A 19,562-nucleotide genomic window follows, 5' to 3' on the forward strand; every position below is an offset into this window, starting at 1 on the left:
GGTTACATATAGAATCTTACAGAGGTCAATGACTCAAGCTTTTAGGCTTATAATTCCTCTCTCTGAAGGGATATCAACTGAGAAAATAAAACCTTTTTTTAGAGGTTGAAGTTAGGCATGTAGAGTACTCAATAAACTGTATACAAAAGAAAGACAGGAAACAGACTTTTGTTGTTTACCTCCAGGAACTTACGTTTCCTTTTTTAGATATCTAATGGAATTAAATATCTATCTGTGAAATTAGGTATATAGGGTACTCAACAAATTGTATACAAAAGAAGGAGATGTTGGGAACAGACTTGTGTTGTTCACCTCCAGTAGCTTAAGTTTTCTTTTTTAGATATCTAACCACCTGATCTATGGTTTTTTTCTGTATTTTTCCTTCCCTCATCTCTTTCTTGTGACTGGCATCTCCAACACTAGTTTCTTGGTTTTCAGTTCTCATCTTTTGTAGTCATTTCACTTCTGATTTTTTCCTCATAGCTTATTCTATCTCCCTTGGCCCAAGCCAGTGTATGGCTTTCCAATCTGATCCTTTAATAAAGATCCTGTGTTTCCTACACTTACCTGCTTCCTTCTGTGCAAAGGAATCAAGAGAATACATAGCATGCTGAACTCCCCTTCCTCCTCCCTTTCAAAAGCCTGTGAGACTCACTTTTATGCCACATGGAAAGTAAAGTTTTTTTATTCACCATTCCTTTTTCAGGGTATTTTTTTGCCGATAAACAAAAGACCACTAATAATTACTGAAGGTAATGCAGAATTAAATGAGTACCTGTAAGTCTGTATATTAAGGGAACCTTTGCATCACACTACAGCCATTTGACAGACCAATTACTGACTGTACCGGTGATGAACACAAATGCTGTAGACAAAAGACAAAACTCTAGTTGTTGATTTTTCCATTAAAATATTTTACTATGAGATTAAAGTAATGGTTAACACAACATCCTGAGGGACTCCTGACTGTTGTGGGCTGTATGTTAGAAACCTTTTTTGAAAATCTGAACAATTAAATTTGATTACGTTACTTTCTAAAACTGTAAAAAAAGGACATTAATTACAAAATTAATTTAGTTTTTCTGCTTTACTGAAAGATGTACAATATACATTATGTTTTTTGACAAAAAAGTAAGTAAGTTTGCACAACTGACAACATATGAATCAAATGACTACATTAATAATTTGATTGGAAATCGATTATTTTGTTGATTTTGCTGTATTACTTCTCCTTGAACTGACGGCAATGGTTGTCTTCATTATATTTGTCACTTTTCTGTTATAATCTGTTCTGTTATAACCTAGTCATCGATTTCAAACATGCTCTTTTTTAACACCTCTTCTTCTCATATAATACACTCCTGGAAATTGAAATAAGAACACCGTGAATTCATTGTCCCAGGAAGGGGAAACTTTATTGACACATTCCTGGGGTCAGATACATCACATGATCACACTGACAGAGCCACAGGCACATAGACACAGGCAACAGAGCATGCACAATGTCGGCACTAGTACAGTGTATATCCACCTTTCGCAGCAATGCAGGCTGCTATTCTCCCATGGAGACGATCGTAGAGATGCTGGATGTAGTCCTGTGGAGCGGCTTGCCATGCCATTTCCACCTGGCGCCTCAGTTGGACCAGCGTTCGTGCTCGACGTGCAGACCGCGTGAGACGACGCTTCATCCAGTCCCAAACATGCTCAATGGGGGACAGATCCGGAGATCTTGCTGGCCAGGGTAGTTGCCTTGCACCTTCTAGAGCACGTTGGGTGGCACGGGATACATGCGGATGTGCATTGTCCTGTTGGAACAGCAAGTTCCCTTGCCGGTCTAGGAATGGTGGAACGATGGGTTCGATGACGGTTTGGATGTATCGTGCACTATTCAGTGTCCCCTCGACGATCACCAGTGTAGGAGATCGCTCCCCACACCATGATGCCGGGTGTTGGCCCTGTGTGCCTCGGTCGTATGCAGTCCTGATTGTGGCGCTCACCTGCACGGCGCCAAACACGCATACGACCATCATTGGCACCAAGGCAGAAGCGACTCTCATCGCTGAAGACGACACGTCTCCATTCGTCCCTCCATTCACGCCTGTCGCGACACCACTGGAGGCGGGCTGCACGATGTTGGGGCGTGAGCGGAAGACGGCCTAACGGTGTGCAGGACCGTAGCCCAGCTTCATGGAGATGGTTGCGAATGGTCCTCGCCGATACCCCAGGAGCAACAGTGTCCCTAATTTGCTGGGAAGTGGCGGTGCGGTCCCCTACGGCACTGCGTAGGATCCTACGGTCTTGGCGTGCATCCGTGCGTCGCTGCGGTCCGGTCCCAGGTCGACGGGCACGTGCACCTTCCGCCGACCACTGGCGACAACATCGATGTACTGTGGAGACCTCACGCCCCACGTGTTGAGCAATTCGGCGGTACGTCCACCCGGCCTCCCGCATGCCCACTATACGCCCTCGCTCAAAGTCCGTCAACTGCACATACGGTTCACGTCCACGCTGTCGCGGCATGCTACCAGTGTTAAAGACTGCGATGGAGCTCCGTATGCCACGGCAAACTGGCAGACACTGACGGCGGCAGTGCACAAATGCTGCGCAGCTAGCGCCATTCGACGGCCAACACCGCGGTTCCTGGTGTGTCCGCTGTGCCGTGCGTGTGATCATTGCTTGTACAGCCCTCTCGCAGTGTCCGGAGCAAGTATGGTGGGTCTGACACACCGGTGTCAATGTGTTCTTTTTTCCATTTCCAGGAGTGTAGTTTGATTCTGTTGTTACAGATAAAATCTCATACATAACATGCAAGCCTTTTTCTTGCTTTTTTGTCATTTCTGAACAATCATTCTCAATGTTCTGCAATATTTCTCAATTACAATATCAACTGCACAATTCCTTGTCTGAATTAAGCTTTAGTTTCCCCTTTGTTATCTTCACAATATTTTAACTCCAAAAGGGGTTCACAATTTCTTTGTTGGCACGTTGGAATAATAGTAGTTTCCATTCAATTTTTTAAAAAATGTACAAGAATTTTATTTATATAAGGATTTGGAGTTCTGTTTACAGTGGATCACACATATGAAGCCATTTATCATTTAATATATTTCTGTAAAAGTTTCTCCATAATTTAATATTACTGGTGTTTATTTTATATTTCACTATCAGTATTATCAAAAACCACAGTAAACTGTAAACAAATCTCAGAACCAAGACCGAAAAACAACTTGAATTTAGAGTTCATACTTAATTGAATAGGCTGTTGGTCATCAGACTCATTTTCCTTTTGTTTTTGATGAGCTATGGGAGTGACATCATGTCTTCATACAGCACATTGCAGTATGCAAGCCACTGCAGCCACCCTATGATGGACATCACCCTGTCATCAGTAGGAAAGACAAGACACTCATCAACACACACCCTGGACTTGACCAATGCTCTAGCCACTCCACCACCTGTCACAGATGAGTCACAATGGGTGCCATAGGCTACTTCTATGTATCTTGTTACTAATGCTGTTGTCTTCTTAAACATTCAACTTTTTATGGATGTTAAATAAAATATATCTTTTTAACAACTGAATGATATATTGTTTCAACTGTGCAGACAGTGAAGAAATAAAACAGTGGCACAGAGAAATCAACTCTCTTACAAGTGAAATCAGTAATTGCAGTTAACAAGGATTATTAAGCTCAAACGATTTTTGATGTCATTGGCTGTGTGTACATACAATGAGGAAATAAAACCAGGCTACAGAAAAATCATTTCTATCACAAGTGAAACCTGAATATTACAGCAGTTAAAAAAGAATTATTATGGTCATAACAACTCATTTTTAACTGACAGAAGTTTCATATTTCACTTGAAAGAGATAAAATTTTTCTGTGCCTTTATTTTATTTCTTCATCGTGTGTACATGTGGATACAAAGGTGAAACAATAATGAGCAACAACTGTAAAAATAACTGTAGTGAAGGCGATAAGCCTGAAGCTGATTAAAAATTTAATTTAGGAGTTTTCATGCCGCTCCATCACTTTTCATCACACTGCAGTCACAAATTTTTCATTTTGTGTCTTCGTTCTTAACTGAATACGGATTTTGGTTGTCAACACAGTGTCTCATACCATAACACAGTATCTTCTTTAATGTGACTGGATTGTGTGGCACAGTAGACAACTATACCAGGTTCACCAAAAACATTTTTGATTAAATCAGCAGAGCAGTACATCACGTTATTGGTCTCATGCACCATACATTGCTAAGAGCACATAGATTCAGGCCATGGCTCAGAGTGTTTTTGATGACACCATGGAAGTTCTGAGGCAAGGACTAAAGGAACATTTTCAATTGGCAGCACTGCTATGATTGGAAACCACTGCACAGAACTTCATCTTTTCTGACTGGAAGCACTGATCATGACATCTTCACCAGCCAGATGCACTGATCATTGCATTACTGTTGGCTGAATGTTGCCATATCATGATTCAGTTTGAACAATCTGGGCACAAGTGATTGGTTTGGCGTTGTTTCAATTGTCTTCCTCAGAAGTCCCACAGACTGCAGGATTTTGTGCAAATGATTTATTGTTCGCAATGGTTGTTTTCAAATAAGTAGAGCAGAAATTTAGGTGTTTCCTTTTCTGTGATTTTTGGGGAGAGTGAAATAATGAAGATCGTGGAAAGTCAGTCAAGTATTCGAGAAGTGCTTATCGAAACTGAGCACATGATGGGGGAAAATCATCAAATGTAGAGAGAAGAGTGTGAAAGGAAGGATAGGGAAAAGAGAGAAAAGAGGGAAACAAAAGAGAAAGAGAAAGGAGAGAGAGGGTGAAGGAAAAGAATACGGAAAGAGAAGCAAAGGAGAAGAGGAAGGAAGATTCATAGTTAGAAATAAAACAGAAGATCAAGGAATTACACATCAAGGAATTAAGTTTAGGCAGTGTAAACTTGAGAAATGTAGGAAAGAAGAAGTAAAGAAGAATCTAAACCATCTTATGCACAATAAAGTGAGAATTTAAAAGAATATGCATTGGAGGAAGATGTAGATGACAGAATCTGTAGTTATGAGAGAGGAGTAGACAGTATTACAGAAGTAGAATGCTGTACGGAACTACATGGAGGGGCCTACCATCTAACAATGAGTTTGTGGAAAGCCCGTATAGTGAGGTCTCACAGCAAAAGAATTTTGATGGGGAAGATGATATAAAAACAGAAGAAGAATGAAATAAATCTGAAGAGATGAAATCTGATGTTGAAACTGTTAGAGAAGGCAGCTGTGTTTGATAATAATGACTTGTGAAAAACAATATCTTTTCCACTTTTCAAATACATTCAGCATCATCAGATGGAAAAAGTGAATATGTTTCTGAATTTCATAATTTTTTTGTGTGATGATCATTTGGCAAATGACAATGTTTTATCTAGACAAGAAATTGATGAGATCCTGTCTCTCGTTCTAATGTTAATGTTGAGAACTGGAGGTGACAGAGATTTGCCAGAACCAGAGGATGAATTATAGCTATGTGGTGAAAAAGCTGCCCCTCAATGGTCAAAATGTGGGAGACGTTTGGGGGAATGTAAGACAAGCAGAAAAAAGAAATGGAAGAAATGGGTAGGACATGATCAAAAGATTTTTGGGACTGATGTGATCGGAAAAGAGCCAAATAAAACTCTTAAATCAGCACATTTCAAGTGATGCAGGGATACCGAGACCAGTCACAGTTGTGCAACTTTTTCAAATTTTTACATGGCAATGACATACATGATATGTAAGGTAGAGATTACATTTGAAAACAGCTGCAAAAGTGCACATGAACCTGGAAGGGGACAGAATTCCCATTGGTGCATCACTGATCAAAGAATGTGAGAGATCTTCCCCAACAGCCTTTTTGACCTTCACTACACCACTAACTGTGCCCTCCTGATCCCCCTCAGCGATCCTGCTACGTGTTTGAATGTACAGCAAATACGTAGTGGTGATATGAAAGCAGTGAAGTGGTTAAGCATGTACAATTTCAGTAAATGCATGTGAATCCAAAATAACATGTGATTTTGGTGACCTACTGTGAGATAGGTGGTTACTAACTTAGTGAATGATATTCACCAATGTGTGATTCATTTGTTGCGCTATTACACTCAGCTTTTCCTGCAACTGAGATGTGACAGCAGTCATGTTTATGTAATATTCTTGGAGAAATAAGCTCATAATAATATTTTTAAAGATTTTATTATACAATGTGTTTCAAAGTTTTGTGCTCTAAAGTTAAAAACAGTCATACAGTAATTTTTAAATGAACACACCACCATTTGACTGTATTGTTATTTAATTACACTGAAGCACCACCGAAACTGGTATAGGCATGCATATTCAAATACAGAGATAAGTGAACAGGCAGAATACGGCCATGCGGTCAGAAAAACTGCTGCTGCAATGGCAAGTTATCAAGATTTAAGCAAGTTTGAACGTGGTGTTATAGTTGGCACACGAGTGATGGGACACAGCATCTACGAGGTAGCGATGAAGTGGGGATTTCCCCATACAACCATTTCACGAGTGTACTGTGAATATCAGGAATCCGCTAAACCATCAAATCTCTGACATCACTGCAGCCAGAAAAAGATCCTGCAAGAACGGGACCAATGGTGACTAAAGAGAAACGTTCAGTGTGACAGAGAAATGTACAGTGAGACAGAAGTGTAACCCTTCCGCAAATTGCTGCTGATTTCAATGCTGGGCCATCAACAAATGTCAGTGTGCAAACCATTCAATGAACCATTATCGATATGGGCTTTTGGAGCCGAAGGCCCACTCATGTACCCTTGATGGCTGCATGACACAAAGCTTTATGGCTTGCCTGGGGCCATCAACACTGACATTGGACTACTGATGACTGGAAACATGTTGCCTGGTCGGATGAGTCTTGTTTCAAATTGTATCAAAGCGAATGTACATGTACATGTGTGGAGACAACATCATGAATCCATCAACCCTGCATGTCAGAAGGGGACTGTTCAAGCTGGTGGAGGCTCTGTAATGGTGCGGGGTATGTGCAGCTGGAGCGATATGGGACCCTTGATGCATCTAGATTTCACTCTGACAGGTGACATGTATGTAAGCATCCTATCTGATCACCTGCACCCATTCATGTCCATTGTGCATTCGGACAGACCTGGGGATTGCCAGCAGGACAATGCGACACCCCATAAATCCAGAATTGCTGTAGAGTATACACTTCCACTGGCCACCAAACGTGCCAGACAAGAACATTATTGTGCAGATCTGGAATGCCTTGCAACACGCTGTTCAGAAAAGATCTCCACCCCTTCGTACTCTTACGGATTTATGGACAGCCCTGCAAGATTTGTGGTGTCAATTCCCTCCAGCACTACTTCAGACATTAGTCGAGTCATACCACATCGTGTTGTGGCACTTCTGCATGTTCGTGGGAGCCCTACACAATATTAGGCAGGTGTACCAGTTTCTTTGGCTCTTCAGTGTATTTGCTTGCTGGCCTGTTGTGTTTAGAATTGTTAGTATTTTAGAATTTACAGATGCCACATAAATGTGTTTTGATTACTTTTAACTTTCAGCTGTATATTTTGTAGAATTTCCTTATTTTTTTTAAATAGTAATGTTTCTGATCATCAAAGGACTACTACAAAAGATTTGATTTTTCAACAGTTACCTTTTGCTTTTAGATGATGATGATGATGATTGGTTTGTGAAGCACTCAACTGTGCTGTCATCAGTGCCTGTACAAATTCCCAATTTTTACACAGTCCAATCTAGCCACTGTCATGAATGATGGTGATGAAATGATGAAGAAAACACAAACACCCAGTCCCTGGGCAGAGAAAATCCCCAACCCGACCAGGAATCGAACTCGATATAGAGGCAGCAATGCTAGCCACTTGACCACAAACTACGGACATTTGCTTTTAGAGATGATAGTGTTTATGAACCATTATACATTGTATTTTTCAAATGTCTTTTTAATTTGTGTCTTTTGCTAAATTATTTCATGAAGTTATTTTATATGAATTAATAAATCAAGTAATTTAGATCTGTATGCCATTTTCCCATTATTCATACAGTAGTTTTAAAGGATATAACATAAGTGGGTAGATAAAAAAAAAAGTCCACTAACAAAGCAGTGACAGGAGAACACACATATAAAGGTATTTAAATTTGCAAACTTTTGGAGCCAGTGGCCCCTTCTTCTGAAAAAAAGGGATGAAGGCAGAGGAAGAGGGGCAGTTTTAAAGAGGTGTATATGTGGCCTCTGTGATCACCAGGGCTCAGATTTGAAGGTTTTTCACCTTACAGAAAGTAAAAAATGGCTAAATCACACTTATAGGCCTAAAAGGAGTCAAAGAGGACATTCCCAGGAAAAGTAAGAGCTAAAGAGAGCTTCTGCTGAAAACACGTTATTTAAATAGATTTTCTGAATTAATACTAAGGAAGATCATTCATGTGAAATGGCACATTTTAAGGAATGATATAATAAAGAAATTTACACACTGTACTGAAATCAAGAATGTGTTTGGCACAATAAAATTTGTGTTTATTTCGTGATAGTGTGTCAGCATGCTGCTACATCAATCTCACTCAAATCTACTTATTTTTATAGTCCAGAAGATGTAAGAAATATAGCCCATATTGAAATCACAACACAATGTATGACAAATCATTGTTTTGAGAATATGTCCACATGCTGCTGCACAGGGACAAACTCAGTCACCCTCTACTAAAAGACACCCACCAACAGAGTGGTATATTAAAGGAATGGATCATGACACTTGAATCTATTTATTTTTGTAGCAACAAAGTAAAGTTGCATGGTGTGGAAGATTTATAGCTAATGTCATGGTGAAGGAATTATATTTGATGGTACCGGGAAAAACCCACCTTCTCCTGTGTAAAGAATTGGAGAAGACAAACCGCAGTACAGTAGCTGCCACTGTCAGAGACACCCTATGCTTCCTAGGCCAGGGGAAGATAAGGATTAGGAATTTTTGCTGTTGGTGACAGATTGTGCTGCCCATATGTTAAATGTGGGAGCAACACTGAAAGAATTCTTTCTGAGCGTGATCCATCACACTTGCGTTGCTCATGGCCTACACCATCTAGCAGAGGAAGAAAGTAATAATTTTCCTGGGGTTAACAGTATCATCTCCTCTCTTGTGAGACTATTTCTTTCCCACATTCAGTCCTTTAAGGAAATGGCTCCCAACATTCCCCTCCCACTCGAACCCATACTTACATGGTGGTCCACCTGGTTCTTGGCATACTATCAAAAAGCTGGAGAGGTTAAACACACTTGATTCTAGTAAATCAGCTTTTATTAAAAAAGCCAAGATGCATCTTAAGAATAAAAAGAATGTTGCATCCGTGGCATTTTTAAAAACTCATTTCTAACATCTGCCTGTTTGGAATTCAACACTTAGGGTCTGCATCTGTACCACAGAAAGAGTCTGTAGATGTAATCTCCAAGATGCAAATGTATCTGGAGGAAATACCTAGTTCACTGGGTACAGCATATGTCACTAAATTAAGGAATATTCTTGTCAGGAATCCTGGATATGAAAAAAAGTCCATCATTATTGTGGGTTGATCCTTTTCATGAATTAGACAGAACATGAATACAGCAAATAAACAAAATTAATAAATATCTAGGAATAAAAATGGAAAAGTATTTACCCATTAGTTAGATCACATAAATGATAGAGAGAAAGTAACATATTCAGAATAAGTTTTCGAAAAGGTTACTTTAGTTTTCATGTGTCCCTGCTTGTGAGTCATAACTTAAGCTGTCTTGTGATCACCTTGGCAATAATTTATTTATTTAGCTGTGCAGATAATTGAAATCAGTTGTGTAATCACTTTAGGGCCAATAAATCTCTACATCTATGTTTGTCTTCCTCGTATACATTACAGTAAACTCATTTTCTATTTCCTCCTTGAAGAAAGAACATTCAGTTTAAAGATGGACTGCATTGGGGGCCACAAGTTACTTCCTCAGTGAAATATGCACCATTGACATCTTGTGCTGCAGAGGGATTTTTCTCAGCCAACAAAAATTTACTGACAAGCAACAGGAAAAGTTTCAGCTTACAAACCTTAAGAATGTGGTTAACTGTGTACTGAAATACCAAAATACAATATAAAATTCCTTGTTAGTTGCAGCATACAATGGACTGTGGTAATACATAGGTACACATTTCAAGTGAGTCTTTTTATGTGAGTGACTCATGAAAAGAATTTTTCTGTAACAGATTTTTCATTAAAATATTATAAAAAGAGATAGTAATTGTACCATGGGTAAATATCTCAATTGTTTATGCATTTTCTGAGTGCCAGTATAAGGGATAGTTAATTGTGCATTCTCCACAAAGAATTAGAATAACTGTGTCAAAATTATAGTAAAATTTTTTATGTTAATATTAGTGTTCATTATATCTTTCATTAAAAGATTCCAAAAAGGTTAAAACAGTTTGCTTGGACCTAAAAAGAGCTATTTCATGAAAATAAAGAGGTAAAATTCATCTTAAAAAAATTTGAAATTGTAGGCCCTGATGGTCATCAACTGATAAGCCATTGCTGCTATATGTTACTTATATTTCTTGTCTCTTAAGATTTTCGTTATCCTTGGAGAATCATTTTTATCTGTCGCCGAAATGTTGGGGCTGTGTAACAAATCATTTTCTGTCCAACCACATGTGCTAGCTTGTTTGCCTTTGTAATCTTTCCAGACACTTTCCTGCTGCTGAGAATGTGGGGTTTTTCCCCCTAATCATACTAAAAGGGTCAGCCAGAGCCTACTTGGTGGGCTTACTTGGCAACAGTTTCCCCATGAGGGCCATTGCAGAAAAGGTTCTTAATATCCTACTAGGAGACAGCCCCCTACAGTAGCAGCAGTACGGAAGAAAGGAAGGAAAGAAAGAAGGAAGGAAGGAAGGAAGGAAGGAAGACCAGTGTTTTAACAGCCTACTGACACTGAGGTCCTTAGAGACAGAGCACGAACTCGGATTATTTCAAGGCTGGGGAAGGTAATCTGATGTGCCCTTTCAAAGGGGCGATACCAGCATTTGCCAGGAGTGACTTAGGGAAATAATGGAAAACCAAAATCTGGATGGCCAGTCCAATGTGCTAACCACGGTATCACCTCACTTGGTGTGGAGGTATGCAGGAGAAGACAATAGCCAACAACAAGGCTTTCATTCTGCTTCCGATTCTGATTGGCGGGAAGGCCTATATGTTAAGTAATTTCGTGGAGCAGTTTGGAGTTCATGAAATCATTTGGTTGCTTGTCAGCCATCATGGTGCTGACATGGCAAGTCATGTGTCCACTGGGGCAGAGTTTATGTTTATCATCATCATTTCAGAGTACTGGATCTTGTGATCAATGAGATCACTTAGATCACTTTTCTGGTATGGAAATCCCACAGAGCATTTGAAACTGCATTCGCATGTGTGGATCAGTGACAGTGGACTGTTTAGGTACAGAGAGAGACCCCAGAACATAGCGTGGAGCCTTTAGCTAGCTGGAGATGCAGTTAGATAAAAGTAATCAACCTGGCTAGAGTTGTTTGATACCAATAAGCTTTACTAATTTCCTTACAAATCTGAGAGTGATGTCTGAATTTAAGCCGTGTTCCTGTTTGTTGTTAATGTAATTATCGGAATCTTAGATGAAATAATTAGATATCAGTATGGCTTTTCATTATGACTTTTGAATCGTGAAATTTAACCCTGTCTCACGGATTAAAGCAACAAAGGTGACCTTTATTTAATCTCCTTGTCAAACACTTTTTCCGATTAAACCCAGAGAGTAGTAGATCACATCACTGGTCTTGTGTGCCACACATCATCCTTAGTATGTGTATTCAGGTCGTGACTGTGCATGTTTTTTTGCACAACACCACCATAGCTTCGAACACGGACAAAAGAAATCTTTTCAACTTCAGTTTCATAATGCAGAAGTAGCAGTTTTTTGTCATTATGAAGCAAGGAGCATTTAATTATAATCATTACATGCATTACACATTCTACATCTCTAAATGTGTGTATACTTGCCTAACTGAATCCAGTACCAGTTCTCCAGAAAACTCATCTGTATAGTCATTGAACCACCTGAAAATTGAAGTATGAATCTAATAACAATCATTAGGAAACAAAAAAAACTGAAAAGAAATTCTTGTGTTTGTTGCTCACCTATGGTATGATAGTAGAGCTGCACAACTTTTTGACCAATATGTATGATCAGAAATATCCATCAGTTTCTCTGTAGTGTTGTTTGGTTTCTTGTTCTGTAAGCTGTTTGTCTTCTCAAAATTATTACCACTCTGACTGGCAAATTTCTTGCCAGTTCCATGTCGTTTAGCATTGTGTACATTCTCTGTGCTATTAAAATCTGCTCTCCTGTTTATATTCTCCTGTTTCTGCTTCAGTTTCTCTTCTAGGGGTGTTACTGTATATGAAACCTGTAACAATCTTGTTAAACAGACAGTAGAATTCTGTGATAATTCCCTGAAAACTGGTTTCACAATGTGTGCACATGTTTTGCTAGAAGTCCTGTTTTCATTATCATTTTTGGGCACAGTAAAAACCAGATCAATGTTATCAAATCCTCTTCCCATTATACCATCAGAAGAGTGACCTAAGTCAAAGGTGTGGCCAAGCTCATGTAAAGCTGATCCCAGTGTGGTTGAAAAACAGCTGCCATATGTTCCCCTGAAATTTTCAAAAACTAAATATGCACAGAACACAAATAACAAAATTCTTACTAACACAGTAGAAATTTTCACAAAAACTACACATTTTTTAAAAAAATCAAACAATCAAACCAAATTATGAAATTCTGGACAGTCACATCTCATTTCAGGAAAAAAATTATATTTTCTGACCATTAATTCCACACAGTAGGTTTTAATTTGTTTTTGAACTGATCATCACATTATTTATGTTAAGGGCACAACTAGACCCATACCATATCATGTGGGCTTGGTGTTATTTTCCTCAATACAAAGGTCTTTTATTTCTGTGGTAGAGTTAACCTTTCTGAAAAATCTAATTTCCATTTGAAGAAAAGGGTTTCATCCATGCAAGATATATTCCTTTAGTGCCATATTTTATGTTGCTGAATGGAACTTTATGGTCCAAATAATCAAAGGCCTTGGCAGTGTCACAGGTTACATCAATGGGATAATTTTTTATGTTTAGCTCTACTGGTACCATTTTGATGTCACATACGTATGGCCTTGTTGTACAGAATTGACAAAAAAGTCATCGAGTGAAACAGAATTGATACATGGTATACCCAAGGAAGGGTTGCAGGTCTTCTGCTGTTCCTAATCTATATAAATGATTTAGGAGACAATCTGAGTAGCCCTCTTTGACTGCTTGCACTTGATGCTGTTATTTACAATCTAATAAAGTCACCAGAAGGTCAAAACCAACTGTAAAATGATTTACCCAAGATATCTATGTGGTGCCAAAAGTGGCAGTTGACTGTAAACAATGAAAAGAGTGATGTCGCCTACATGAGTACTAAATGGCATTCATTGAATTTCTGTTACACAATAAATCACACAAATTTAGAGGTTGCAGATTTAACTACATACCTAGGGATTACAATTGCAAACAACTTAAACTGGATCCATCAGACAGAAAATATTGTGGAGAAGGTGAATGGAAGACTGTGTTTTATTGTGAGAACACCTAGAAGATGCAAGAATCTACCAAAGAGACTGCCTACATTACACTTGTCTGTCCTCTTCCGGAGTACTGCTATACAGTACGGGTTCCTTACCAGACAGGATTGATGGAGAACACTGATGAAGTTCAAAGAAGGGCAGCTCATTTTATGCTATCGAAAAACGGGCAAGTGAATGTCACAGACATGATGTGAGATGGCATAGCAATAATTAATACAGAGGCATTATTCAGTGTGGTGAAATATTTTCACAAACTTTCAGTCACTAACTATCCCCTTAGAATCCGAAAATGTTTCGTTGATTCTCACCTACATAGGGAAAAATGATCATTGTAATAAAATTAGAGACTCTGGAGCTTACACTGAAAGATTTAAGTATTTGCTTTTCCCATATGCTGTTTGAAAATAAAATGGTAGGGAAATAGTCTGAAAAAATTTTGATGAACACTCTACCAAGTATTTAATTGTGAACTCCAGAGTAATTATGTGAATGTAGATTCTTTGTGATGTGAATGTAGATTCTTTGTGAAAGACAAAGTAAAAGACATTTAGCAACTTATATTCTAAAAATGAGTTGGTATTCCAATGTAGGTCATGTTATCAAATCTGTTTGAAGGAGAATAAAATGAATCTGTAATCAGAGGCTTTGGAAATCATGGAATTTAAAATACATTAGAGAAATCGTTGAGGGGGGGGGGACCACTGGAAAAATCTTGTTTTTGTCTTGGTAGATGAAATGGTTTGTTTACTGAGGTGTCATGCACTGTCGCTGGTTGGGTGCAGCTGAGTAAGTGCACTGCTTCCCTACTCCCTCATTCCTACTGCTGCTCCCCTTCCTACCACTCTCATCAGCTTGCAGTCACTGCTGCCACCACTTCTTGTCATTAGCCTAGCAGCTGCCGACGAGAGGTATGAGGAGTGGTTTGTTTAGGTCTGATTCTCAGAGACTGTAGACACAGCGGCCTTAGACAGTAGTCATGTGTGCGTGAGTTATGTCTGAGCGATTGTATGAATATGTATGTGTGCTCTCATTTTCTGACAGAAGCTATGGCTGAAAATTTAGTTGTGATAGGATGATTGACTTTTCTGTGTGCCTGTTTGTGTCTCAGCAATCATCTTTATGGTGAGTTGCTATCTATCCTCATTATTATTGATTCTCAGAGTATTTGAACAAGTTATCCATTGCATGGATTGATCACCGCAATCTCATTTCATGGACATGCTGTCTGTAGCTAGTAATAGCTGGCCACATGAGTGGATTTCCGCAACGGGCCAAAACCGCAGCCCGTTTCTGCAGGTATCTAATGGATCGGGCCTGCCAATCTGAAGCTATTTGGTTCCCACTAATATGCAGGCCCTGTCTCTCAGATCTAGTCTCACCGAACTACCTGCAGGCCAGATCTGTTTGTGTGTGATGTAATGCAGCAGATTTTCACGGTTTATCCATGGACGCAGGACTGTAGTGCTCCTCAGCAGGCCACAGGCCATGGGCGATGGATTTAAGGGACTGACTGTTTCACTGCAAGTATGTTGTGCAGTGTGGTGTTTTACAGACACTTTATTTGTTGCAGTACATTTTGGCACTTCAAAAGAAGTTTATATGTTAGAAAGTGTGGACGGTAAGAAGAAGAAAATTGTGTCAGTTGCTGGCAGTTTATACACTATATACTCATATATTTCTTGAAAGAAAAATCACACAACACCTGTAAAATAATGGATATAAAACAGTGGGTAATAATTGACAACAACAAACATAGTAGATCCAACTTTTTATTGGTGGTCACCTACAGTGTTGGTTTACGCAATTCTTCCCCACATTATACAGGGTGATTCAAAAAGAATACCACAACTTTAAAAATGTGTATTTAATGAAAGAAACATAATATAACCTTCTGTTATACATCATTACAAAGAGTATTTAAAAAGGTTTTTTTTCACTCAAAAACAAGTTCAGAGATGTTCAATATGGCCCCCTCCAGACACACGAGCAATATCAACCCGATACTCCAACTCGTTCCACACTCTCTGTAGCATATCAGGCGTAACAGTTTGGATAGCTGCTGTTATTTCTCGTTTCAAATCATCAATGGTGGCTGGGAGAGGTGGCCGAAACACCATATCCTTAGCATACCCCCATAAGAAAAAATCGCAGGGGGTAAGATCAGGGCTTCTTGGAGGCCAGTGATGAAGTGCTCTGTCACGGGCTGCCTGGCGGTCGATCCATCGCCTCGGGTAGTTGACGTTCAGGTAGTTACGGACAGATAAGTGCCAATGTGGTGGCGCTCCATCCTGCTGAAATATGAATTATAGTGCTTCTTGTTCGAGCTGAGGGAACAGCTAATTCTCTAACATCTCCAGATACTGTAGTCCAGTTACAGTAGCACCTTCGAAGAAAAAGGGACCAAAAACTTTATTGGCTGAAATGGCGAACAAATGTACAACTAAATGAAACCGACAGATAGTGCTTAGCTCTTCCTTTTGTCGTTGCAGAGTTTTAAATTCCTAAAGCTGTGGTATTCTTTTTGAATCACCCTGTACATTTCTTTCAAGAGGCCTACTTTCTTCTTAGGTTGTTTCTTAAGTCACTGAAGGTGTTTTAAATCTGTCTTGCGACTCCAAGGAAATGCGTATTTTTGTCACCAAATGGGTTTCGTTTGATTGCAATAAAATAACATCAATGGTCTTCATGAAACACATGTACCATTTAGCAGGTTCATTGCAAAAGACATTGATGTTAGTAATGAAGAGTTTGCTCACATCAGGACGCGTCACCCTAGATGATTCTCACCAAGCATTTGAAATTGTTAGATTAATACCACAAAATCTTTTATAAAGCCCACTCACTGACTCTCAACCATTCTCATGGACATGTTGCATGACTGACAGATGGGTTGTTTTTCCCGATTTCATGGATGGCATGGGGGCACACATACTGTTGTATACCATTCAGTTTTAACTGTTCAGTGGTATACTAAAGCAGGGCTTCACAGAAAATGTGCTCCATGAGCAGACAGTGAGTGGAGGCCTGTGAGCAGCCAATACTGTTCTTCCTCCATTGTCACAGGGTATAGGATGGGAAGACGTATGGAGACTAGTGTAAACAAGGAAATTGATGCTGAGGGAAATGCTTGGAGAAAAGTAGACTGTCTTTATATTCTTTGTCAGTTTACAGGTTTACGGATCAATTACTTCAAGTCCCTCCTTCCCCCCTCCCCCGACAACATAACTGGCACTCTGTCTGTAGACACATGCCAATAAATTCCATGACAAATCATCTGTATTTTCTATGCTTTCTTCAACACTGCTTTGAATTTCACATCCAGCTGTGTGCCTGCAATTTCTACACTTTCGTAGAGTGCTAAAGAATATGCAACACCCTCTTTACAAATACTTTTCAAGCTGGCTCTGAAAGTTGTCTGCCGGAACCTGGATGGGAGGCTTGGTTGTCATCTCTGATAATGGTGCCAAGTGAAATTGTTGACATTATTAGTCAGCTGCATTACCAAGTATTATTTTATTAAGTTATGGAAGGACTTTTATCAAAGTACCACAATTTTGTAGGTCATCTGAACAGAAAATTCGTGTAACATTTCTTCCTCTTCAGAGAGCTTTCTTTTAAGTGTAAAACCTCATATGCACTATGAACCCTCATATTTCCCATTCGTGTATTCTCTGTTGTAGCAAGAAGTACTGCCTTTGTAAACTGAACTTCCTGGAGGTGCACTAAACATTTTGGTAGCCCACATTTTTGTGTAAAATAAGATTCCTTGCACTGGAGATTGGAGTGTGAAAACAATGTCAGTGTTACACAATGTCAACTCGCCATTGCCGCTATCAGATGGCACCGCTGGCAAAACTCTATTTCACAGTTGGTGCTTCTCCCGTATTGTCATGACCACATGGTACATGCAGATTTGCCTCACTCACCACCACACCACCACTGAGCTGCTTGTGAACAAGAGTGTGAATAGACACACGTTCCTCAAAATCAGCAAGTTGTTAAGCCCTGCCCTAAAGCAGTTGTCATACACATACAGTGAAACTAAAGAAATAAGTGATCATTTTTTCAGAAGTGCTTCATGACTGAACCATTTTTGATGGCTTGACTTCACCCTGAAAGACCCCTTCATTTATCCATTGTGTTTTATAGATCCCAACAACAGGGAGAACCTTCAGAAATGACAGATTAGTCAATTTATGGATTAAGAAATGAAAGTAAGCCATACAAATATAATCTTAAACTGTATTAACAATAAAGTATCACTATGCTGCCTAATGCTATTCATACTTATGCCACCCTTACTTAAAGAAGCAAATTAGAAAGGAAGCTGCACTGTTTAAAACACCACTGTTTGCTCAGTAAATCTAAATGGTTGCTGTTTATTTCCTACTGGTAGTTTAATATTTACTTGATTATAATGGTATTTTTCAAAGAAAATGGTTACCTACATCAGTAAATACTCAGCGCTATTTGTGATACATTACTACTTGCCGTGCAGTTTTGCAATGAACACTGCTATCAATCATACTCCTAACCAATGAGGATGTATCATTTGGCCACTCAGAACATAGCAGCTGCTAACTCGCACCACAACATTAGGTGTCGAACCTTGTTGAATCTACTTCCTTTGTTGCCTATTTTTTTTCCCACTTTCTGGACATTTTTGTTTGCACTTTTACCATTTGTGGTAGAGGATATTTCTGTTTCAGATCCATACTTGCCATTTTTTTCACATGCTGCCACATATTGATTTAATTTTAATATTTTTTTGCTTTGTCGTAGCTACCCCTCCACCCCAAGCCCCATGTCTGCTTCACACCTATCAGCACCACAATTACAAGTGCCTTTGGCACCAACACTCGATCTAATGCAGTTTCTTCAGTTAGAGATGCAACAAATGATGCAGCTTACTGAGATGATGGGCTTCATTCAGATGCAGATGGCAGCCAAAGAGAATCATAATCAGATGACAACAGCTATAGCACTGCCACAACTTACACAACCATCATTAGTGCCTTGGTTTTACCCATTTGAAGAGAATAGAGAAGTCTAAGTTGAATACTTGGCTCAGTTTGAAGCTCATCTATTTGCACACCAAGTACCAGGTACTTTTTCCTTATCAACACATGGTGTATCAATGTATAGAGTGTGCTGCAAATTATTCCCCACTTAGCCACCAGAGTTTGTGACCTATGAAGAATTAATCCATGCTTTGAACAGCTACTATGATGAGAAAGTCCATGTGGCAGCTGCCAGGTTTAAATTATTTTTAAATCAATCAGGACAAACTTATAGGCAGTTGGTGACAGACTTACAAGGATTATTTGGCAGTGTAAGTTTAAATGTTAAGTGTTGCAAGTATTATATTGAATTCATGATACATGATGCCATTACTCAGAATGTGGCTGATAATAGACTAAGGAAACAAATTCTCAAGTATCCTGACCCTTTCTTTTACCCAGTTTTAAAAGTATTGACTATCAAGACTATTGTGACAGTGCCATAGACAGTTTTCAGTCAGTCAATATTTTTGCTGTAGCACCTAGCAATAGCATTGCATGGCCATGTGAACAGACTGGTTCCAAGTCAAGCACACGGCGACCCATTCAGGCTCACCACAGCCAGCCATGTAAACAGCCAGGCCAACAAGGTGCCAGTGTCAAGTCTTGCCCGTGCTGCTTTTAAGCGCATAAGTGTCACTTATGGCCATCACAAAACACATGTTCAATCAGTATGCTTAAGAAAAAAAGGTTCCCTCTCCTAATACATGCCCATAGAAATGAAACTTTGCTGTAAATGTTGGTGACAGTGAGCCAAACTAATTAGCTTCAATTAGCTATGGGTGCC

At 39.3% G+C, this 19,562-nt stretch overlaps 1 protein-coding gene and 1 long non-coding RNA gene across 3 annotated transcripts in view; one reads left to right on the forward strand and one right to left on the reverse strand.

The window, feature by feature from the left end:
- The window catches only part of LOC126485294 (uncharacterized), an 81,673-nt gene that overhangs the window by 30,282 nt on the left and 31,829 nt on the right, over positions 1-19,562 (forward strand). The window lies entirely within an intron of this gene.
- LOC126485257 (uncharacterized) overlaps positions 1-19,562 on the reverse strand; it is an 80,642-nt gene that overhangs the window by 11,346 nt on the left and 49,734 nt on the right. For both annotated transcript variants that reach the window (XR_007587967.1, XM_050108862.1), the window contains exons 2-3: positions 12,214-12,732; positions 12,076-12,132 (exon numbers count right to left, since the gene is read on the reverse strand). Coding sequence is in view for 1 of the 2 variants with exons in the window: in XM_050108862.1 (XP_049964819.1) it covers positions 12,076-12,132; positions 12,214-12,732 (576 nt within the window). In the remaining variant the exon portion in view is untranslated. The remainder of the gene's footprint in view (positions 1-12,075; positions 12,133-12,213; positions 12,733-19,562) is intronic.

This window comes from Schistocerca serialis, chromosome 1 (assembly GCF_023864345.2).
Source record: "Schistocerca serialis cubense isolate TAMUIC-IGC-003099 chromosome 1, iqSchSeri2.2, whole genome shotgun sequence".
Taxonomy (NCBI): domain Eukaryota; kingdom Metazoa; phylum Arthropoda; class Insecta; order Orthoptera; family Acrididae; genus Schistocerca; species Schistocerca serialis.